The 26,106-nt window shown below is 27.5% G+C and overlaps 2 protein-coding genes across 18 annotated transcripts in view; one reads left to right on the forward strand and one right to left on the reverse strand.

The window, feature by feature from the left end:
* LOC112680806 (coiled-coil domain-containing protein AGAP005037) overlaps positions 1-26,106 on the forward strand; it is a 174,517-nt gene that overhangs the window by 18,068 nt on the left and 130,343 nt on the right. Inside the window, exon 1 of one of the 17 annotated variants that reach the window (XM_025551021.1) lies at positions 5,470-6,040. The exons of 14 other annotated variants lie outside the window; for them this stretch is intronic. In XM_025551021.1, coding sequence (XP_025406806.1) covers positions 5,932-6,040 — 109 coding nt within the window. In that variant the 5' untranslated portion in view covers positions 5,470-5,931. Of the gene's footprint in view, positions 1-5,469; positions 6,041-12,249; positions 12,351-17,985; positions 18,444-26,106 lie in introns of those variants that run through there. 2 more of the 17 variants (XM_025551023.1, XM_025551020.1) reach the window with 2 other exon arrangements.
* LOC112680809 lies at positions 8,528-9,880 on the reverse strand. Its single transcript, XM_025551025.1, has 4 exons — positions 9,614-9,880; positions 8,822-8,920; positions 8,619-8,764; positions 8,528-8,552 (listed from the first exon to the last, which is right to left on the reverse strand). The coding sequence occupies exons 1-4, from the start codon at positions 9,878-9,880 to the stop codon at positions 8,528-8,530; spliced, it is 537 nt and encodes a 178-aa protein (XP_025406810.1).

Below are 26,106 nucleotides of genomic sequence, written 5' to 3' on the forward strand. Positions count from 1 at the left end.
TAATTATATTCATTTGTGCACTGAAGAAATCATCAGAGACAATGGTGGCAACGTCGCCACTAGATCGTAGTGTATTAGACCAGCTTTTATAATATGTAATAAACTTTGGAATTTTTTCGATTGAACAATTATTACAATTCTTGTAAATATATTATAATTGATGATTGTTTTTAAATGATCAATTAAAATTAACTATATATTTTATGAAAATCAGAGATTTCACTGTATAATGTTAAGATTTTCAGAATGAATAATTATAAATAATATTAATTTGTTATTTTATTTTATTTTTTACGTTGTATACTAATTGAGTCTCTATACCTGAACGGAGAAATAATAATATACTCATTGAGTCTAGGGTTAGGAAACTAATAGTATACGAATTGAGCTCGATGATTATTTTGAGTAAAATATAAAATCAACCGTCCAGATTCCAGACACAGCGGAAATTATGCCACGTGACATTGAATATATGTTACTGTTACAATTATGCCGCACTGTCTGAATATGCCTTAATATACATATAGGATCGTTCATATCAAATACATTAACTAAATCTGAATATGTACAATGTTTATATCATTTTTACCACTATAAAAAATGTTATTTTATCAATACCCATATTTATTTAATTATATACAAATTATTCATATTATATTATACCCTTATTAGGTTATAAAATATTAAAAAAAAAAAAAAACATTTTTAACCATACATCTAGAATTTTTTGGTATGAACAGTCCTCAATCTGTAAAAATGGGAAGCAAAATGTTTTTCTTTTTTTAAATTTGACGAGAATCAGTAACTGAGTTAGTATTATACCTAAAATTTTACGGTACTCAATTGATATAAACTCTAAAACAACCCGAGCTTAATTCGCCAAAAAAGGTTTTATTGGGATTTAGTTCGTACGCAGGTTTTTTTTTTTTTATACAAATTGGCTATTGATTGGAGTTTTTGATTATTTAATGGAAGGTAACATTTTGAAGAGTAGATTTGCTAATTTCGTCATTTTAGTTTTTTTGGATTTAATTCGTTAGTTGAGTGACTTTTAACGATTATTATTTCATTTTTTTATACATTTATGCATTTTTTTCTATGCTTTATACAATGTGCATTATATGCGTCTCATTTTGTCTGTTCAGTAATCGAATATTTTTGTTATTGGGTATATTATTTTATTTCGTTGCCAATTTTAGTTATTCAATTTCGGCACACTAATATCGCGCAGCTTGTCAATTCATACATTTGGTTCTGGTTTTTTCGTTCGATTATACATATTAAACCATGTCTGAAGATTATGAATTACTCTGTGCGCGGCAACATAAAAATCGATCTAAAATCAAGCGGCTTATTTATGACAATCAATTGTGGGCCATTCATGCATTAGCATTACGCAGTCTTGATGACATGTTCGCTGCAGCTACTCGTATTAGACGACGAGATAGACGAACTTTGGTCGTAATTTAAGGCGGAAGATGAGGCGGTGGGATGGGTTGATCGAGCTGGATTTATCGGCACAATACTTCGATGCATTGGCTATAGAAATATTAGGTCTGGTTGCCTTTGTTAAGGCTACAGCTGGTCGTTTTCGCGATTTCGCACCCGATCGAACAGTATTGTCGACGACTGGAGCTTCACGACTGCCATTAATAAATGTAGAAAACGGTGATTAGCCACAAACCGAGCCTGAAAGAAATCAGGATAGTGCATCTTCAACCCAATCAATATGCCGTTTAGGTGAGCTTTCACACCGTACGGCAGGTTTGGTACAGTCTAATGGAGTGACCACCATAAAAGATTACCCGAGATTCCACCGCCCACTTTCCGCGGAGATTATTTTAAAAATGACTTTCATTTCGCGACCGTTTTATTTCAATGGTGGATCAAAGAGTATATAACGCTGTTAAATAAAATCACTATTAAATGTATGCCGTCCAGTTGATACTCAAGGTGAATGTTAGGCGGTGGTACAGTCGCTTGTAATTTTGTATTTTATTTATTAATACGAAAGCATACTAATAAAGTATTGATAATATAATAATAAATTTGATTTATAATTAATAGTCTATCACTATGTTTGAAAGCCAATTGGAAAAAATCTATTGTATATTATACATAATAATTTATAATAAACCACAAAACATGTGTTTCTGACGAATTCTGAAGCACAGAAGATCCTTTTTTATAACTTATCGAACCATTTGAAGTATTACCGGAAACGATCCATTAAATAAGACAGTTGCGGAGCATTCTTCTCTTTATACTACTCAGTACTTAGATAATTTGACTTGAATTGATAAAAAAATATCATCGAGATATTTTAGTAACAGCAGCAGGTCTAGTGGAACAATCATGTAACTGTAAATATAATAGAAAACGGTTGAGACTAAACTGTATATAAAAATGATTTGGTGTTATTTTCGCAAACGATTTTGTGCTTCTTAAATTGTTTATTCTAAAACTACAATATTCAATGTAAACGATTTTATTTGTTTGTTTTTTTTTAAAAAAAAGTGTGTTGCTTTCAAAATAAAATAAAATAATCTATTTTAATATGTATGTAGGTGAGAAATTTGAATGCTTAACATTGAAATGTTCTATTATGCAGTATAGGGCTTATTTAAAAAATGTTCTCTTTTAATTTTAGCCAAATTACAAAATAGTAAAATAAAAATAGAATAAATAAATAAAATAAAAATTTAGGTTTAAACAGCAAATAATATACTATTCAAATATTAATTGTAATTTATTCAGGTATCAATTGTTATTTAAAATATATTTATAAAAAATGTTGTTTTAAAAATTTATTTGAATTTCAAATATCATTATTTTACAATCGGGTTTTCTGTTTATTAATATAATTATTTTCAACAATGCAAAAAGTATAAACTTTACACTAGAGAATGTTTATTTTTCTTACTATTAAGTTCAAAAATTATACCGTATTAATATTGTTTGCTTTATTTATTTTTAAAAACATCCCTATAAAATCAATATTACTAAGACGAATATAGAAAGTCTGGAAATCATAATAAATGTATAGCATTATATTTTAATATAGCATAGAATAATGCGTATGCTATTCTCTCCCTTATTGTTTATACCTGTATTACTTTAAAAAAATCACCTGTAATATTTTATATCAATTGAGTAGAGATTTTAATTTAAAAATCAATTTATATTTTCATCCCAACACTTAATCATAATATGTAATATATACATGTAGGTATAGATTTATTTTATTTTTATCATGTTAATTAAGATGTAAATTGTGAGCACGCTATTGCTCATTAATATTCCGAACGTCTCAAAAAATTCGACAAAATCATTATACCCACGTCAATGTTCTTGTGTTAAAAATATTTTTTTTTTCTGATTACGTTATTCATCCCTGTGACATTTTTATCGTTTCAATATTTTTCTTGATACTACTGTACTACTGTAGATTCACACAGAGTTTGTAAATGCGCTAACAAGTCTAACGGATTTTATGTGCTGAAGTGTAAACTGAAACTTTATATACTTGTATATACATTATAGTTATTACATCAATTGTCTGTCCAGTGCCACATAAAATGGTTTGTTGAGTATGAAACAAAAGATCAGTCTTTGTTATTGGTTTTTTGAGATAACCCTGAAAAATTATTCAATATACTTGCCTTTTATGAACAAATAACCTAATTTTGATGTGGTATATTATATATTTGAAATTAACAACTATAAATTACTAGAATATCAATTTTTACCACTTAAATCTTTCAACATTGGGTTATTATATAATTATTATTTATATAAGTTGATACACTTTTATTAAATTATTAATAATTAAATATTACAAATAAACCAATATACTCGTAAGATGTATTAATTTGCACTTATTATTAATTTATTGAAGGAATTTAATTCAAAACGAAATCGAAAAAAAAATTAAAGCATCATGGACCTGATAAATAGGTTTGACTAATTCCGTTGCTGTATAGATAATAATTATATTTTTTTGATTAACTTTTTTAAAAATATTCAAACATTGTGTGTTTCATTGGATATTTATTTAACTTGATATTTGTAAATCATTTTTTTTGTATTAAAATTTTAAAATGGGGTTTAATCTTTCAGTAATAATACATTTATAAATTTGATTTAAAAATTATACAGTCAATTAGATAATAAATAGTGTGACCAATAAAACTTAGGAGAAAGAAGAATAGTTAAATATATAATTTACTAAGTGGTTATTTATCTAAGGTTTATTTATTTTTAACTATATAATTTAAGTCATCATGTTGTATACCAAGTTGACCATATTGTGTATTATTTACCTATTTATTAAAACTTAGTCACTCTGTTAAATTAATATTTTATAGCTTATATGACATGATCGCAAACGTATTTGTATATAAATATAATATACAGCTAGAGTATGAACTAGTGTAGGATTTAATATATATTACAGAGCTTATACAATGTAGTGTGGTGGATTTTGGTTAAACCATTTGGGTTACCCATGTACGTTAAAACAAATTTTAGATTCAAAACGCGAAAGACCCCGTTCCAGTGTGTATATAGTTGTGTTCATCTCCGCTGTAATCTCAGATGGTGGCGCAGGTATGAAATATACACGAGTAGTTCATTAGTGAAGTGGGATTTCCCCTTTTCAGACTTGAAGCTTGTCTTATAATGATGTACAGTATATGTACAACTGGCTTTTTTTAACTCATTTTCTCAATTGATCTTGAAAAAAATTATACCAAACAACATTATTTTTTCTTGTATGCATATATTTCGACTCAAAAGCTTATTAAAAATGGTTTTCGAATGAGATACAAAAAAAGAAATGTCGGTGTAGATTCGATGTGCCACGAATATGGGAAGATATCAAAAAGACACTGAAAAGTGACAAGTCTCAACAGAGAAGTATCGTGGAGCAGCGCAACGAAACTAATGAAAATAGAATGTTCGATGTTTTCACGAAAGTAGTGATCGTCATTGTGTCGCATGTCTTTAAAACTTTTAAGAATAGTATTTCAACAAAATCCGAATTGGCGATCTACTGAAATCGGCCGGAAATAAAAACAAAAGATCCTGTATGAGTACGTAATCATACGTGCACTGCTATGCGCGGGTGAATAACCGAGTCCTTGTGCACTATATGTGCACGATGTCGGCGGCGGTGGCGGCAGACAGGGGTCGGAAAAGTGAAAAGACACGTTTCCGTGCTCATGGTATACCGTATGTGTGTGCACGCCGGCTTCACCCTCGGTCGCCGGCCCCCGATGAGGGATGCTCCTGGGTGAGGGGCGGGGGAGCTAACTTGTACGTGTGTGCGCGAGTAGTATAGCCGTTCACGCGAGGGACCGCAACGACGACGCTCAGAGCGCTATCGATTGAGCAACCGTTGTCGGCGGCGGCGGCGGCGGCGGCGCGGGTGGTTAAGGTTGTAGTAGGGTCGGTTTACGCTGGATGGCCACCAGCCGCGCGCGCGTTCCCGTGGCTCGCCTCTCGGTTAACCCCACAAAATGCATCTGCGAGTGTAAAGTCCATTTCGGTGCGGTCGCCGGGTAAACGTGTTGGATTTTGATCGTCCTCGATCATCCTGTATGATATCGCGTCGTGGATCGTTTCAACACACACTTACACAAACGTACGCCCGTTGTACCGACGATTAGATTTTTGCCGACGTCGGAGTAGTTGTTGTCATCGTAGTTGTTGCTGTTATCGTTGTTGATATCCGTCGAGTTTCATGTCGTTCTCGTGACACATCGCGTCGGATTCAAATTCGATCGTCTTCGGCCGAGACGATCATGCCGGCAGGACGATCGCGGCATTTATCGTTTTTACAGCTATAGAGTCGTATATAACACACGTACGTCGACCCACGGAAACCATCGCTCTGTCACGATATATTTCCATTTGATCAAGAAGACAGACATGCTGAACCGGTGGAAGAACAAGGAGAAAGCCACTGGGCCGGGGTCGAGCAATACGTTGCCGAGCAAAGGTTCGGCAAAAAAGAAACGGAAAACCGGCAGGGAAGCAGGTGAGGTCTCGTAGAGATGTGGAGGTTTTTTCGCGTATTTGTACTGCACGTAGCACACGTATATACGCTACAAGCAAGTGCTTGAAAGTATTATAAGTAGTAAATCATTTTTTCACGTGGCAACTGCTGTTCCTATTCCACGTGAAATCGTTAACGTGTTCGATCGATTATAGTTTTATATTGATGGTAATCGTATTGCTTATGGTATAATTATTTCTACGATTTTACATCTACCATTAAGATAGTCACCAGCTCATGACGGAGTGTATTTTTTGTTATGAATTTTAAAATCGCTCTGATTCGCATGTTTTTTAAAAATGACAATTTGAAAAATTTAATGTCGATGTTTATTAACACGACTATATTTGCTACGGAGTACCTATGTGTAAATTAATTTTTAAAATTAGTCGAGAAAAAACTTAATTTTGAAATATATTATTTTTCACGATTCAATAATACAAACCGGTAAGCAGATTAATTGTTAAAATGTTGCTAATTTATCATCATTATTTTAGCATACTATGCATTTTAAATAATATAATATTCATATAAAAAGATGATATTTGTTTTTTTTTAATACTTTTATTTTGGTGGAATTTGTTTCAATATTTTCACAGTGTATTCATTATATTTTTATATCTGTTGAAGTTAAACGAATTAATAATGTTTTGTAATAAATTATACCATAACGGAAAAAAGTATTTTTTGAATAAAAAAAATATTAATAAATAAATAAATAAATAAACAATAATATATATATATATATATATATATATATATATATATATTAAGGGAGAATTGAATCTACAATTAAATCAGAATTTGTTGAAAGTTTTTATTTTAAATTAATCCAATATTACGAGTATAACATTTCATAATTCGATAGTTGTTAGCTGGGAATTAAAAGTTGTTTTATTATATCAAAAACTCTAAAGTAATACGACAAAGGTATATGGTTCAAAGGGAAATTCATTCAAATTACGATATTTAACGATATAATGGATAATGTTGTAAGGCTTTTAGTTGTATGAAGAAGTTTTTAATGCTTTGTAATTCTGGCAAATATTGTGATGAGAAATATGAACTAAAATTATCCTCGAAATGTATATTGTTTTATATATTATATTGGAAAACATATTTAATGTTTACTAATTAAGTTCGTTCATAAAACTATTTCATATATGCATTTATATACAATATGTTACACTTTCCTTTTGATTATTTTATCAAAAAACCTGTGGATATATATTACGTTGTTTAAAAATATTACTCGCAGTAACCGTGTATGTACCACACAAATTCTACGTAAGCACACAAAAAATAAATATATTGTTATATACATGATATAAGGCAAGTAATTTTTTTTCTTATTTAAATTTGTCAAAACTATATTTATTTTTACTTAGTTGCACTTATCGTATTCATAGCAGAGATGAATAATCTGATTGTTAGAAATTAATACACCATACTACATAAGACGATCAAAAATATTAAAATTTGAATTTTTAAATTATTTTACTTTAATTAGTTACACTTAATGTGTGTACTATGGTTTCTTAGGATTTTGTATAGTTTTCGAATGTATTATTTGAACTTCTGATAATCTATACTTTCCAATTATATGCTTTCGTTTTGTGTCAAAAAAAGTAAAAGACGTATAGAAAAGGATTTGTATGACATTCGATATATAATATCATATTACTACTAACACCGGTCTTGTGGGTGATTGTTTGGAGTAAACAAAAGGAAATTTGACAATTCTTGTAGTATCATGAGATGCAGGTTTTGTCTCAACATTTATTTTTGGATCACTGATTCAATCATTAAATAATATAGGAAATTTAATTATGATTAAATAAATGGTAATTTAATAAGATTAATAACTGATTACTATGACTGTTGCTTGGTAAAAGTGAATCGAGTCAACTCACCGGAAAAATGTGAAATATCAAATGTTTATGTAAATTATAGACGACAATGTCATAATATCATAATATCATAGACGTATGTCTTAGGAAAATTATATTCACATCAACAGTGTATCCACCTATGTGTGACGGATATTAACAATTCGGAATAATTATCTGTATAGTTTACAAACTTTTAAAACCGATTGGTTGGTCCATTGATATTAATAATTATACTACGTATACTATTTATTATGTTACTATAATATAATTTACTATAATATAATTTACTTGATCACCATAACAAAAAATTTATATTTTTTATTACATCAACTATAATATTAATATAATCATCAAATGCAACTTGTAATTTATATAAGTGTAGTACATATTATGACAATGTTGAACACATATACTCGTATTTCACTGCTCGAAGTTTTCTTCATTCTATTTTACTACATAATTAATAATTCCACTAAAATGAGTATGTTAGAATTTATTTCTAGTTTAAAATAAAAATAGGGCTTTTAATGTTCTTCTTATTAAGTAAATCCGAATAAATATTAACATCAGTAATCATTCAAAACAAACTTCTTATTCGTCTCCTGAAATACCATATACATTTTATTAGTCATTATTTTAAGTAACATTGTTATTAAAACTATAATTACAAGTCATTTCTGCCGAATTTGTCGAGGACGTTATAAAATAGTAATACACCCAATAAAATGCTGTGGAATTTCGTACTCCTTATGTTATTCATACATATTGGTACACTTTTCTTGTAGGTATTCTCACTTGCTAACCATGTACTTGTCTGTAGAAGTAGAATAAGTAAGAATCACGCATTGAAGAAAAATATTAAGACACTCACTAGTTTCCCAAGCTCATCAGTGATGATAGATGTGGCTATAACAATTGGATGCCAAAATAAAGTGTAGGTGAACAGTACATACGCTGTCATAATATATAGCTATAAATAAACACGAACAAAATTAAGATTCAATTCACCATCGATGAAACTTTGAAAATATAATTAAATATAAATATCCAAAGTATTAAGTTTGTAGGGTTTATTTAAACGAGCATAAAAATTATATTTTTTGAAAACGATGATCAACCTTAGAATTCTAAGATTTTTCTGAATGAAAGATGATCTAACATATATAAGTAATAAATATCATAGAAATAAAAATAAAAATAATTTATGTTGGTATCCGTAAAAATAATCAGTGTTACATACTTTGAACTTTAAAACCTTTTATATTAATAGGTAAAATGTTTTAAAACTGGTCTTGTTATTATATTTTTAAATCATTTAAAGCTCAAAATTACTAAATTATATTAAAATGAATTTTAATAGTTCCAAGATGAAGTTCAATATTTTTTTCTTATTTATTCTTTATATTTATTTTTAAGAACATTTAAAAACAATTATATGATTTGTATAAGTTATCTTGTGTCCAATTCTTTATCTACAACATAACTGCATATCAATTTTATTTCAAATTTACTATTCAAAATGTTAATAATAAATAAGAATATAAATAAAAAAACAATAAGAATGATACAATACTAATTCAGTACTTGCTTTGCTTGGAATGTAAAATTATATACATCAATATACATTCAATATTTTTATTTATTATATTTAATATTTTATTACCTCTCCAAAAAATTGAATTATTCTGCTGTGTGGTTTTGTGTTATATGGCCATACATCACATTCCACAATTATAATGGCAGCACTACTCAGGAACAATACTGACGATGAGAACATTATCTTATCAAATGGAAAGATTTTCAATCCAGCTTCGGTCAACGAACAAGATGGTATCAATAATGATAATCTTGTGTATAGGTACGTTGTTATAGCCGTCAAAAATACTTTTTGGATGATTTTAATTAGTCCTTCGTTTAAACAAAACGACATATTATATATATAAAATAATAATTTTATAGCACAATAAACTTTTTGGTTTAACGTTTTTAAAATAAGTATTAAAGAAAATTATCAATAAAACGATTGTTTACGTTACCTTGGCGTTGATACATTGTAATTAAAATTTCAAATGTTATCAAAGAATACATTTTAACGACCTAAGAATTGTTTTTATTTATTTAGAAGAATCGAAATACTATATCTCAACATATGTACTATCTATGTCCATTTTTTGATTTAAGAAGAAATTATTTAGAACTTTTGAGTTTTTGATCAACCTAAAATATGGTATGAGAAAAAAATCGTCAATATTCGTAAAAACAATCATATTTTAAACATATATTTTTAAATAGCTGATTCAAATAATTTTACTATCGAAATTTGGGAAAAACATTAATCCACCGAAAACTCATTTTAATAAATTATATAAGTTTTAGTTTTAAAAATCACTATTTTTTCATACACCTTAGTTAATATTGGAAAATAAGAAGAAATTGAAAACAATAACTCTCTATAGTACTTAATTTTTCAATTTCTGTAATATAGTGTAATTTTACTATTTAAAAATATTACCACAAAAAAAAAAAAAAAACAAATCAAAATAATATTTATTCTATTAATGAAAATCTAGAAAAATGTCTGAATATTTTATTTATCCAATATATATATATATATATATTTTTTAACACACTTTTTTTTATTAAATATAAACCTTATTAATAACAATGTATAATGTCGAGGGATAAATTATTTAGAAGCATATATGAACGTATAGCTTATGAATAACTTATAGGTTTGAATACCTAGTTTAGTGTATTTTGTATTTGATTTTGTATCCAACTATTTTTTTGTCATTGTTTATTTTAAATTCAGAGTAGAATTCGTAGTACATTATACGTAATGTATAAGTTTCTCTTTGATGTGTATTTTGTATACACGATTTCGACCTGAAGGAATACTCCTATTATCACCAAATAAATAGTATAAGGTAGAAAATGTGTTCTTGTTGGTATAAAAAATGTGTTTCAGAAAATGTTATCTTGTTGTTTGGGAGGTTATTTTTTTAATTTTTCAAAAGTTTTCCAAATAATTGAGAAAAACCAACGAAAAGTTATAAAAATATCACAAAATATGTAGCATACCGGTTTTTGACGAAATCTAATTTTTGTTTTCTTAGTAACATAAGAATAATTATAATAATTTGAGACGCATGAAATATTTAATGAATGTTTAAACCATCTTTTGTGTAGATGGTATAGTTTTTAAAATATTTATTATTTTCTTTTCGTTATTTATATAAAATTGGAATGTTCATATTTTCTTAGTTTTTTTTTTTTTTTTGAAATGTCGACAAAATAATTTTATTTTTACTGTTTCTCGTACATATATATATATATATCATTAATGAAAAAAAATTGAGTTTGAAAAAAATTTAATGTGCTTAAATATTGAACTTTGACTAAGTGATAAAAATTCTAAAAATCCGCAACATTTTTGTTTTCGAATATTCATTAACATTTCAAATTTTTACGAGTAAGGTAATATTAGTAACACATATTGCAGTAATCATTTTTTATTTGGTAAACTCATGTAAAGTTTGTTATTAAAATTCAAATAACACGTCATCGGCGTGCATTGCTCACTACCCTACACACAGACGGATAAACTAAAATCGATTTTCAATTTGTTTCAGTATATAAATTATCATATTGTTACAGTATAATACTTTAACTGACTCGTTTAAGTCAATTTTTCCGAAGATTTTGCAGTTTAAAATACTCCACGAATTAATGAAATTCACTCGATCAAAATGTATTTTTATAATTTATGAAATATTATAACGATATAAAAAAATACACCAATGATGGTTGCGTTTCAAAGTAAATAAAATAGTATATCATATGCGGTAGAATTGCTCAATGTTTACAAACCTTCTGTAAACAACTCTGTCGAAATCGAAATAGAAATGCGGTACTCCGTTTCGTTAAACATCCCGTAAAAATTGCCTACACGAAACGCCGTTCAAAACGTTACGTTGCACCTCCTACCAGACATACCAGTTGTATTATTAAACATGGGTCGTGTAAACCATGAATCGGTCTCGTGTTCGGATCCTACGTTGCACTTGAATAATATATTTACGATTGGAAACTCGAAAATTCGTCAATGTATTATTTGTGCCGATGAAATCACGAAACGTATGTTATGTAACCCGGCGTCGAATAATAAACAATTCCTCCCGACGTTTTCCGGACAACCGTAACGTGCAGTGACACCTGGCGGCAGACGCGCAAACGCCCCGGTGCCGCGTGCACCGTATGACAGAAAGCGTTGCTGCTAATCGTTCTGCCGGATTCGTCGACTTCGCGCCAAGGTGTGCGGTCGTTCGGCATTTATCGCAGTCCCGCAGCGTCCACCACCATGTCGATGTGCGTGCTTAGGCAATGCGTTTCATTCACAGGTTAGTTGACTTTACGATCGCTTAATGTACTCAAAAGTGTGTTGGTCGTTGATTACAATAATAATAACAGTTATAATAGTATTATAAGAGTTTCCGTTGAATTTTCTTAATTTCGTCTCGTTTGTTCAAAAAATTAAACGTTTCTAAAACAATATTCAAACCGAATCGTTTATTGCAGTGAACGGTGTGATAGTAAATTCAAAAACTAACCTGACACAAATAATGTATCTTGTTCGGTTTTTGTAGGGCCATACGTAGTTTTTAATTTTGATTGAAATAAAAATTATTTATTGTTACAATACATGGTTAAATAGAACATAAATGATTGGAATTGGTACCTACCTATGATTGAAGTAAATAAATTATTTGCATTTTTATGGACTGTTATTAATTTTTAATATTTGTTTGAAATTCCCGATTTCAAATTATGTGTTATACATTTGTTGTTTTAAAACATATAGTTTTTTTTAAATTATTTACAATTCGTGTATTCTAATATATGAATTTATATATGGTGTATTAATATGTGTACGAATTTCAGTGGAAATGGTTTTAATTACTATTTTTCCATCAATTAAATTAAACTTTACCATTTCTTAAATTCTTAAATCGCTGAAAGTATTTGTAAAATAAATGAATCTTAAATTTGATTTTATTAAAATAAATCCATAAAATAACTGAAGGACTATTTATCTTAACCAAGAGTACCTACTTGCATTTCCAACCTTTTCTTGCAAATTAAAAATTAATAATTTGATACACACTTGTTTAGTTTCTAGGCGATTCAAATTCTATTTATATAAATTTAAATTTATCATAATTTTTAGTTTTATTATGTAAATTGAAATTTGCAATACATTATGAAATTAAAAGTGATATAGTATTTTCATTAAATTATTTGATAGTGTTATACTAATTAAATATATTACCTTTTTATATTCAATTTATTATTATTAGTAATAGTTTTTAGAATTTTAACTTCAAATTCAAAAAATAATAATCTCCTATTTTAAATTATTAAATTAAGATTATTGACTATATATTATAAATCAAATTTTGTAGTCTACATATTACAATACTAGGTATTTGCATAAGATATAAGTGATACAAAGTCGAGTTACTTATTTTTCTTTTTCAAGGTTTTTTTTAAAAATATGTGATGTATATAAATATAAATATGAGACATTACATAGTTAAATATTTCATTTCATTAATCAGGATTATTAATCGAGCCACTTAAGATAAAATTATATTTTGTATTAAAACTAATTTAAGTCTCCCAAAAAATTAATCTCCTTATTTGTATTTAACTTGAATATATTTTTGGTATTTTACACTTTTAATTTTAGATTATTTTTTGTTTTTAGTAGTTTAATACACTTAATGTACTTTCTATAACATTTTACTAATTTACTGGTTTTTAAAAGAAACTAAATATTAAATACATTGCGTTTGAAATAAATGTTTTGTTACTTAGTATTAAAATTAATTTATTAGTTTCATTAATTTCATGTTTTATTCAACTTTTAATAAATTATTTACAATCAAATAACTACTTTATAATAATATTTAATAAATCAGTATAACTATATTCTTACTTTATGTTTTATATAAAAGTATTTTTAACTAAAATTTGCAGATAAGTTTTTATTAAATAAATATGAATTTTATTTAAGATTTTTGTAAAGTGTAAGGGAGATTTCCAGCAATATTGTTTGAGTTTTGGTAACAAATAATGTAAAAAACGAATTTTGAATAACGTGTTAACATAGTTTGAGTGAAAATTATTTGTTTTTAATTTGAAATATTTTATACGTTGTAGTTGTTTATACAGTTCTATTACTCAAATAAATTATTCAGTGTAATGTATATAATACATTCATAGCTAAATAAAATACATTTTATTTTAATTCATGATTAGAAAATGTAAAAATAATCTGTTAGATTTTTGTCATTTAAAATACAATGATTATAAATCGAAATATATTTAAATAATAACCTTATATATATCTTTTAAAAATACTAGAGATATTTATCATTTCCATGATAAGAAAAATGACTAAAAATAGTATTAATTTGAACGCATTAATTAATTAATTTTATTTTTTTATTTTTTTCTAACCTTTAATCTATTATTTTACATACATTTAAAAATTGAAGTTAAAATACGACTTATTTTATATGACTTTTCCTACTTTTTAATGATGAAACGTATAGTTATACCACTGTGTAAATGTTTAGAATAAATATATCCTTATAAAGAATATTACATTTTTTCATATAAGAAAAATTTAATTATTATGAATACATCAATGTATCCATAAATAATATACTAAATATATTTTCTTTATGTAAAAACTAAAGTAGTGAGCTTTAATAAGCTATCAAAAATACCAACATTCCTATTTTTTTCAATTACACTATTACTATTTTAATTGAAAAGCTTTGTATACTATTTTAATGATAGTTAAAAATTAATTTATGTTTGAAATAAAAACCTGTGTTTTTATACATACCATTATTTTACATACAATAAGTATTATTAGTATTAATTATTATTCTTATTAGAATTAGTATTAAAAACTATACTTTTCTAAGTAGAATATTAAATAGATATTAGTAAAAATTCTTTTTTATTAATTACCAATAATAGATTGTCACAGTAAATTCACTAACTTCAGCATCATAGACGTGTGTACAAGAAGTAATGGGTGTGCTCGAGCATTCTTTGAAATTTTATGAATGGGGTCCTACGATTACAGTTTAAGAGTAAGGGGCCTGTATTTTAACTTATGTTGTTCTAATTAAATACAATTTATTTTAAAATATTTGGTAAAAATAAACAATAGAATTTATTCTATTTCACAATAGAAAGAAATAAAACAAAATGTTATAAATGTTCTACATTTTTAAAAAATCATGACTTGATTATTAATATTTCTTAAAATTAAGTTATTTTTTGTTGAATTATATTTAACTCATCGTTTTTCTTATAAATAAATTCTTGTATGCCCGAGTCGATTTATTTTTTCGTATTTTTAATAACAGAAATTTAGTTTTATTTGATTTAAAAAGTTTTACTGTACTTAAGATATTTACAAGTCTAATTAATAATATATATATTTCTCAAATGGAAGACAAATTCAATACGAATAGGTTATACTGTATTTACGTACATAACAATCAGTTGTTTTAATTATTAATTAATACAGTTCATTTTCATATTGTAGCTGAATGACAATATTATATTATGAAATTATTATATCAAGAAAAGTAATAATTAAGAGGTAGGGCCGGGTGAAATGCCCAAAATCACAGACATTTAGGAAAAAAATGTTATACCCTTAAAATTTTACGAGATTTGACTAATTAATTTTTAATTACAACACTGAATGTCATTTATGATTAACGAGTCAAAAATAATTTAATCAAAGTATAAAAGTTAAAATATATTTTAATACAATTTAATATATATAGCTTATGCTTGTTCGTATACATGTATACAGCATCTATAATAAACAATTTGTAATTTTACTGTCTTAAAAATTGCAAGTTTATCGTGTTAATAACGGTTAACCGGAGTTATGCGTTAGAGCTCGGTTTCATAATGGTGTCAGTGTAAAACCCATCCTTGTGTAATTTAAAATAAAAAAAGACACAAGTGATCGCAATGAAAATAATATATAGAAAACGTGCAGTATAAATCAGTGCCTCCAGATTGAAAGTTAAACTTATTCATAATTTTTTGAACACAGTTACATTTTGACCATACATGCTTTACATCGACAGCTTATTGTGTGTTTGCACGTGTTCGTTTAAGGGGCACGATGGGTGCGTCTAAATTGGCAAACCCATGTTAATTTCGGTCACGACCTTTCTGCAAAGTACGTTGTACGTACGTATATAATATATATAATAGGTACCAGATACATATCGAACTGACTATTTCGGATGTTCGACGAAAGCATTATTCGCAAACTCCGGAAACTATTACGCCCCGTAGTCAACCCGACCCAACCTCAGATACTGCTGTCCGTTAGTTGCATCGCGATACCGCTTCCACGACGCGTTCAGCTCGGTGCGTGCGCTGGGCAACAACACGATGTTATTGTCGGCGAGTCTCGCGAGAAATTCCCCGTGGGAGATAGGTTCACGTTTTTCCCGTTTACGTCTGCTGGCCACTGCGTGTAAGATCTGGAGAACTCATTTTGCCTTTGCTGCGCCTCGCGCTCCGATGTATGTTACACGCCCCTACCCACACCGCACGATGCGATCTCGACGAGTGAGCAAAACGACTTATCGCGTACATACGATGTAAAAACGTTAGCAGTACGAGTTTTCATCTTAGATTACTTCAATCCACTTTGATCACTTCGCGTCTTGAGTACAGTGCACATTTTTAGTGTACGTCAGGTTTGACTTGTTTCGGACACGACTATGTGGACAGATATTCATTTTTTCGATTTTAGACCTTTTGATCGATAAATACAATAAATATAGGTCATCGCGGAACTGTATATCGGTGAAAAAAAAAAAAGAAAAACTAATGTATAATGATAGCCATTCCCGTGGGCACGTGTCAGTTGAGTACTATTTGGGAATATTGGGGTGAGTCGTTTGTCGTGCAGCATCTCGGTTATCTCTGAGAAGATTTTTGGATTTAAGATTAATAATATCATTAATATTAATCTATGCTGGATTTGAAAGCGATTTCTCACTTTTATTTTCATAAAATGATTGTCTTATTCATGTGATTTTTCTAATGGCAATTTTTATTTTTCTATAGAGACTAGAAAAGAATTTTTTTTTAAAAAAAAATAATTTCTGATTATAGATTATTATTATTGGACGAGTAAAATGTTTTGTTTGAAATTGTTGAGCTTAAACATGAAAAATAGTGAGGTTAGGGTGACACCTTTTATCTCATTAATTATCCGTTGAAATATTTATTTTGAATATACTATTGGTTCATATATACCATTTGCATATAATACGTTGATCAATAGGAACTTAGGAGATTAATCTGTCTTGGAGCATGAAGTTATAAACAATATAGTAATCACCAGATAAATATTATATGATTTAAATTGTAAAATTGTCACAAGTGGCCGAATTTAAAGTATTCAATAATAATGTTATTAAATATTCAACAAAAAATGGTTTTAAATGTATTAGTTTTGTTTTGTACTACGTATTAAAGTGCAAACCATAGTGTCCAACTTTTTTTATTTGAAGGTATTCTCGGATGCAGTAGAATATGATTATCGTGCGATATTCCAACGACTATTATACATAAGCGTCATGCGTTATGAATACGAAGTGCTGGTCTCTCTTATCCTCCCTCCCTTTCATTATTTGTTGGTTCCCAAAAAACCAACGCTCGCGCCCCTAATATCTTGACGGACGGGCGACTTTAGATGCACACGGTGAACGCCGATATATTTCCTTCTACTTGCACGCGCGCGTACGCGTAGACTTAGGTGCGCGCAACACTATTTTTCAGTCGGATTCGCCGTCGCGTCGCCGCCGCCGCCACCCTTGACGCCCGGTAACGCCGTGACCGCCGACGACTGCCACGGCGGCGACAGCGACCGACGTTCGGAATTTCAGAGTGTTCGAACTTCAGTACATCCGCGCCGGCTCGTGCCGCCAGACGCGTCCAACCGTTACCGCCTGGCCGCGTCGTACACACGCACTGCACTCGTTGCGACGGGGGTGGGCGAAGGGACGGTCCGCGCGTATCGCCCGGCATTCCGCACAACCCCGATCGGACGTTTCGTCATCCGAGTTTTTTCGTTTTCATTTTTTTTTCGTAATTGTCATATTTCTTAACATCCATCCGTACACTTGCACCGCTCCACGGCCGTCAACCGTTTTTTTTTTTTTTTTTTTGTGTTTTCGTATTTTTTTCTCCGTCACCCCTTGCTCCACTCCCGACATCTCAACGTCGTACACCTCCGCGCACACCGAACATGTGCAGCAAGTGCAGCGACTGTTGTCAGCGGAAAAGACGCCGGCGTAAGCGTCGCGATTCGGATTCGCCCGTGTCCGACGACGACGAGGATGGTGATGATTTCTCCGATATGCTTTCAGGTGCTTTCGATTTCTAGTTGTTGTTATTATTATTGTTTAGACGGTTACAGTTTGTTTACGTCACGTCTATTCGATTCTTTCAATATTCTCTACGTTGTCCGAACGTACTCATGCGTCGGCGCATGGCGCAATAATGACAAAAAGTTCGTACGGATAAGACGCACGTGGAATCGAAATATTTATTCGCATGGACCATTTTTCGCATTATAATGCTTGGTGTTTAAACGATTATTGTTCAGCGAACTTACGCTGAAACGTAGTGTTTGACTTTTGTATATTTTTGATACAATACATTATAAATCATACGGATTAGGCACGTCATACCACCTCATGTTATATAATATCTGATACATTAATCATATTGTTTCAAGTAGTTGCATCTTCTTATTTTGACTCATCGCATATCATTGTAGTTTAAAGATAAACGCTTTTCGAAGGAATTTCAACCGAGGACTAAATGACTTTATCACGGCCCACTTCGAGGTAACTTGACCGTAGAGATACTTGTCCCCCGTGTCGATCAGTAGTTTAGACTTAACAGTAAATATAGATTACATATTGTAGTTATTGAAAATTAAACATCAAGAAATGAATCACCCATTTTCATTCTTACAGCAGTCGTACTACGTTTTATAACTTTGTGTAAACCGAAATTTGTATTACTCGAATAGCAGTAAGTCTAATAGGATTGGACGTGCAATGTTTAATAATGCATTTTAAAAAATTCGACCTCGAAGTTTTTTACTTTTGATTTCAATATTTTATTTTATTATATTTTCTATGCGAATTTTAATAGTAATTGTCTTATACTTGTATTATAATATAATACAATATATAAATATATTATATTATTATACTAAAATACATTTGGATATAATTTTTATAGAATTACTTAATGCAATTTATACCATTTGAATTTTTACAGTTTGAGCTTTTAAAATGCAATTTTAATTTTTCATAGTTGAAACACATACCTTAAGAAATTTGTAATATACCCTTATAATACCCGTATAACTTCTATAGAACTATTGGAAGGTAATCCGGTCTTAATATTCGTCAACACGTTGCGCTATTTTGTAAGAAAACAGATTTATTATAAAATAACTTTTGATATTTATGTTCACAAAAGATATTTATAAAATTACTATCTTAAAAAATAACACAGTTTTAAGGCACCAATTAATAAATTTATCTCGATGAAAAATATAGTTTCCAAAATTAAAATTTCAACATATTCTAAATTAACTTTTTAAAAATTAAAAATTGATAATAATTTATTATTTTACAGTATTTAATTAAAAAATTTTTTCTTCATGAATAAAAAAGTTTCAGCTGTTTATGAGCCTAGGGTATTAATCTATATAATAATAAATTTCAATATATAAGTCATATACATTTTCATTAAAATCTTATCAATATTTTTGTATTACATTCAGTGATTTTGAGGAAACTGTATAATTGAATGGTATGTACCTCATCAAGTTCCCCTTTCATTGTAAATGAGTATTTACTTAGAATATATGTTTTATGCACTATTCTATATTTGTATGTACAAATTTATTAAATATAATATTGATTTAGAATTTTTAATTAGGATATAAAAAAATGTAAGATTTATAATATTCAATTAGTTATTGTTTGATATATTCAAAATATATTTATACATCCATCAAAATCAACAATTAATATTTACACGGTTTTAGATTTTTAAATATAATCAAAGTAGGCATATTAGTTAGTGTTAGAGTTGTTGATGAAATTCTTTTTCTTTTCAAGACTGTATGATTAATCCCAATGCGTAGCTTTATAAAACAATTGGAAATTTATCAGGCACTATATATTTTTTCGTCTTTTAGTCGTTTACTGCAGATGTAAAATACTAATAAAAAAGAATAAAAGTCAAAGAAGTTACTTTTATTTGGTTAACTAAAATATATTCAAACTTATTTTTATGCATTTGGTTAGTCTAGAAAAATAATGGCAAACATTAGTGTTCAATAGGAATTGTCCTTTTTATTATTATGATGTATATTTTTTAATTTTAAAATTATTTTCTATCGGAACATGTAATTTCTTAATTATTATGTTTTTTATAATATTGTAAGATAATTGTATACTGTTAATTATTTAATATTAGTACTGGATTAAAATTATCAATTTTTAGGATATAAACTAAAAATATTAACATTTTTACAGTCACAAATATAACCAAATGTAAAGTATGTATATTATGTCTGTATCAAATTCGTTCATAAAAACCGAATAAAGATTAATATTAAAATTAGTAATAATAATAAATACTTTTATACTTTTCTAAATTATTTAATTTTATCAAAAATAAATTGCGAGAATAATTATTTTGTTATTAATTATATATTATCATTTGTATTATAATATGTAGTATCTTGATATATTTTCTAATCATATCTTTAATTTTCTATTATTATGATTGTATACTATGTCGATAATACTGCTCTTTGGATTGAAATATGGCAATAAAAATGTAAAATTTATTTAAAACACTTTTTCTTCATTATGTTTTCAACAAAATCAATTTTGGAAAGTGCGCCGATATGATGAGTATCCTATTAGTTTTCTTAACGTAATGACATTTTTTAATACTTCTAAGGTCATTATTATTTTATGTTTCAGCGTCTCGAAAATCTTGGGATTAGTAAAAAAAAAAAAAAAAATTATAAATACAGTGTTATTCTTTTATTTTCTAATGGATGAAAAATGTAATAAATGAAGAATCTCATAAATGTAAATTTACTATTGATCGTTTTTATTTCACTTTCTATTAATTTGTTTTCTTATTCTTAGCATTTCAATTTTACATTGTATATAAATAAAAAATATGATTCTTGATAAACTATAATGTTTATTATCAATGATTTTCGAGTATTTAATATAATATAATTATAATGCATTTATATAATTTTACGACTAGTAAAGCCTAAACTAGTAGTTCCTTAATATTAAAAATTATTTTTATACGTTAATTGTCTAAATTTGATATGTTAGTAAAATGATGACCTAACGCTGTAAGTAGTTTTTTAAAATTTATTTTAGTTTTGTCAAAACTATTTATTTTTAATCTTATATACATCTACAATGATTAAAATTTTTACGAATTTATAACCCATTATAAACGAATAATGTATATTGCAATTATTATTCTGATTTTAATTCATCTTGTTATTGGTCTTTGAAAATTATAATCAGTGACTATTTCTCATGTGTCTATCACACATTTATATTTGCATGTATTCTTCGATTTTCTTATTAAAAAATTTGTAACTTCAAGTTGTTGAGACAAAGTTAATTGAAATATAGACTATTCCAATATTTTGATGTCAGTTCAAATGAGATTAAAAAGCGTTTCTTCTTTAATTTGTTGATGTTCCATACAATATAAGTGTCGACATTAAAAAATTATTGACCTGAATAACTGAAGTGTACAAAATAAGTTTTTTCGGATATTCAAAAACTTAAACATATCTCTATTAAAGTTAGAATTCCATTTCGTTCATTTTCCCACTTTATAACTTCTGTTTTTGTATGTATTATTTCGTTATTCGTCAAGATGTGTAATCTCTTTGGCAAAGTCCTTATTAAGCTGTCAGAGCATTTGAATTTTGAATGCGTATAAAAAATGAGGATTGAGAACACTTACACGCAAATACATGTTTGCAATCGACTCATTCTATACTATCGCGACCCACAGTATTCAAGCATCGCATTGTGTAGGCGAAACTTTTTACCGTTTGATTATCATAAATGTCGGTATACATATTTTGTGATGTATTAACGCGGTATTATATCAATCTGTATAAATATAAGATGGATGATTCCTATTTAGAAGTAACTGGGAGATTTGTATAGAATTTGGTGCTTTGAATACAATACAACTCTGTTGTTGTAGTTATATTCCGACAAATATCCAATAACTTTTGTTTTGATGTTATACGGTGTATTAAAAATACGTCAGTTCAGTTGAGAATAGTGTTTCGGTTTGTACCACTGGTAATCTTAAGCTTTAATGTTTAAAATAAATAATTGCAAATCGTAAGTTCAGTATCAAGTATACATCTGGATATTCATCGATGCTTCTCCAATCATATTGCTATCGTCTAACATTTTTACTTATTTACTACATTTTTTATATAATATAGGCCAAATAAAAGGAAAAAAATATAAAAAATATCTAAATTATGTATAAGTTTCATAAATTGAAGTATCCAATCTTCCTAAACGAACAAATAAACCTGTAAAAGCTATAACTTTAACCGAATAATAACTTTATGAAACCTTTTTATATTGTAAAATTTAAATAAAATTAGTAAAACGTCTAGTTTGAATTATATGAACCTAATAAAGTTCAGTTTAATAAAAAACCCTCTAATGGGTTTTAACTAATATTATTTAATTTATATTTATTTTATAAAAATATCTTTTTTTAGAAATAGTTAAAGAAGTTATTCAGAAAAAATATGTTTTCTATTTCTTCGTAATTCGTAGTGTAATGTTAATTGAACAATTTAAAAATTAATTTTCGTAGGTTTATTAAGCATATTAACTTATGATTATGGAATAATAATTTTAGTATAGTAGGTAGCAAAATAAATGAAAAATTTTTGTTTTTAATTTTATTAATTATACTCGTGTATGAAATGTATAAAAATTGTGTGTAAAAGTTAAGATTCAATATATTCGATTTGAATGAGTCACATTTGGTTTTCAATTTAGCCTTTGCGCTTATAACAACACTAAAATGTGTATATAAATGCAATGCAAGTTATTTTATCACATAGCTAGTGGATAAGCTTTAAAAAAATCTATAAAAAAAAAAGCTGTTTCAAGTACTCAAGAATTTTAAATAAAAAAAAACCATTGATTACACGTATGGTCTTAACATCTATATTCGTAGTTATTCAGAATTAATACATATTACATGAATGTACACAACATTTTGGAACTACGATAAATCATTCTTATTAGATTTTCCTCCGAAATTTTTCCCTTGAAATGTTTCTCATGGGGGCCATTTGAAGTGTAAACATGTTTGTTATTATTTTACATAGATGAATATTATGACATGAGGCATAATACTGCATACTGAATAAAAACAATAAACAGCAAATAGTGTTACATTTTATCTTTATTCATATTCTGAGGATTATCATTTCTTACTAATTTGATAATTCATATATGATATTATAAAATAACACGAAAAAAAATGTTTGTTACTCATTTATATATATTTAAATTTACTTTTATTGAACCAAGTCGTTATTGTTAGTTGTTAGTGACAGTAATAATAAAAGTTATAACTGTAACAATGTAGTACGTCTTATCAAATATGTGTAACAGTGTATTTGTATATATATATATACGAGTATAATCGTATGCCTTGTGTGACACAAGATTAGTTGTGCCCACCATAGTTGTGGCACACAACAGCAATGGAAAGATACATATGATTTACGTTTCTGTTAACTATATGTACTGAATAACATCCTAACTACGTGACTAGTTTCCGGATGGCTGAATGATTTTAAAGGTCCTTGCAACACGTAATGACAACTCTATCCTAAGTTCATCTAAATTGTTTATTGTATTGTCATCGCTCAGAATAAATTATAATATCTACATATAGGCATTCATATTTAATCGTATTTTATTTCTATACGAATCCATATGAACTTATATATTATATGTATATTTGTTATATATATTATTTATTAACATACAGACCATAAAATTATCTGATTTATTAGTTATGCACACGATTTATATTTATTCTGAATTTGTGTACATTGTATTATAATACTTCTTTTACTACTTAAACGGGCCAAATCATTCAATAAATCTATACAATACAAATGTATATCTCAATTTTATTACAGTAGGTTAGGGTAGCATCAATATTCTCATTATTAAACATATAAATTAGATATGTCTGTTTTAATATTCTTGACATGAATACATTTTATAAAATACGATCTGTACCAACAAAATTTTCTGAATTTAATATAGTAATCGCACAAAATTATGGTTAAATAAATATTTATTTGTTTAATAATAATTTGTTGATTATGGTATACATTTTTGTATAAAATTGAACCTTTATAAATAAACATAATTTGTCTATTGATTGTTACTTCATTATCTAAATATTCCTGCATTAAGTCTTTCAATTTATAAACGTAAAGTTTAACGTATGCTTTAATTACAATTATTTTGTGTAATTTACTGCGGGCGACTGAAACGCTTGCATTCAAAAGAATATTGAAATATTTAAATTCTTATAATAACTATTGAAAGTTGTTTGCAATTTCGTATTTATTTGAAATAAAACTACTTTTTATCGCTTTAATATTTTTTTTGACAAAAGCAAATTAAACTAAAAAAAAAAAAAAACACTTTGTTAGCGGATAAACTAAAAATTAATTAATATTTAATACACAATACTTTAATTTTATAGGCAACTTATTCGACACTAAAGACAGTAGGAGATTTTGATTTGGTTACCGTGAAGGAGTCGTACATAATACAAGACTTCTATAAATATTTTTATCCAGTGTTTTTTATTTTTTTTTTATGCGTTTGATCTAACATTTTAAGTTTAGATAGTTGTTAAATATTTAAATATCCAGATGGAATATAGAATTATTTTCTACATTTGTTTGAAATAATTTTTTTATAAAAGAAACCATATAAATATTTAACATAAAATTAATAAATTAGATTCCCAAAAAATGAAAATTCGTATAATTTTTAATAACATTTTTTAGTAAAATAGGGATTATTTTTTTTAAATACATCCATTATTTTTCCTAGTTATGTTTATTGTATATGTGTATGTTGACATTTTTTTATGTATTTATAAATATGTAAGTTCAAAAGAAGAACTATTTTTAATTTTTTAAAACATTGGAAAAATGTATATAACTCTAATAGAACATATAACTCATAGAAAAGTAAATTAAATAACCAAATAACCATTAACTGTTGAATACTTTATCTTTGTCACGAGGAAAATAATAAAATATTGTTACCTTTGATAGATGAATAAAAAGTTGTATTTCTCTCTTAGAAATAGGTAGATCATGAAAGTATGACAAAAACTAAATATACTCGTAAATTTAAATTATGTTCATATAAAACATGAATAATTTATTTAATTATTCATGGTTTATTAATGTTATGATTAAAAATGAAAAAATATTAAAATCTGATTTGTAGAATTAACATCATAATAACGATGCATTTAGATTTTAAGAATTTAATCTACTACGATAATTAATCAAACTATTAGATGAACTTGTTAAGTTTATATGTATCTATCAAATTGTTCATCGACTATCAAATTTTTTTTAGATTTAGTTCTTTATTCATTATGTGTTTGTGCATAGCACTTTTATGTAAAAAGTGTAGTATTTAGCGTCAAAATACTGGTTCTGTTACATTTTTTTTCCGAATTATTGGTTATGTTTGGTAACATTATGTAACACTAGTAAAAAAAAATGTTGATTATGGATTCGTATTATTTTTCATGATAACAATTTTGATTTCATAGTATTCTTCAGTATGATTAGCCGGTATATTTAATGTAATTATTCTATTTCGAATTCAACAAAAATATTTTTTAGTATTGAAT

This window comes from Sipha flava, unplaced genomic scaffold (genome assembly GCF_003268045.1).
Source record: "Sipha flava isolate LNK unplaced genomic scaffold, YSA_version1 180_pilon_pilon, whole genome shotgun sequence".
Classification (NCBI taxonomy): Eukaryota; Metazoa; Arthropoda; class Insecta; order Hemiptera; family Aphididae; genus Sipha; species Sipha flava.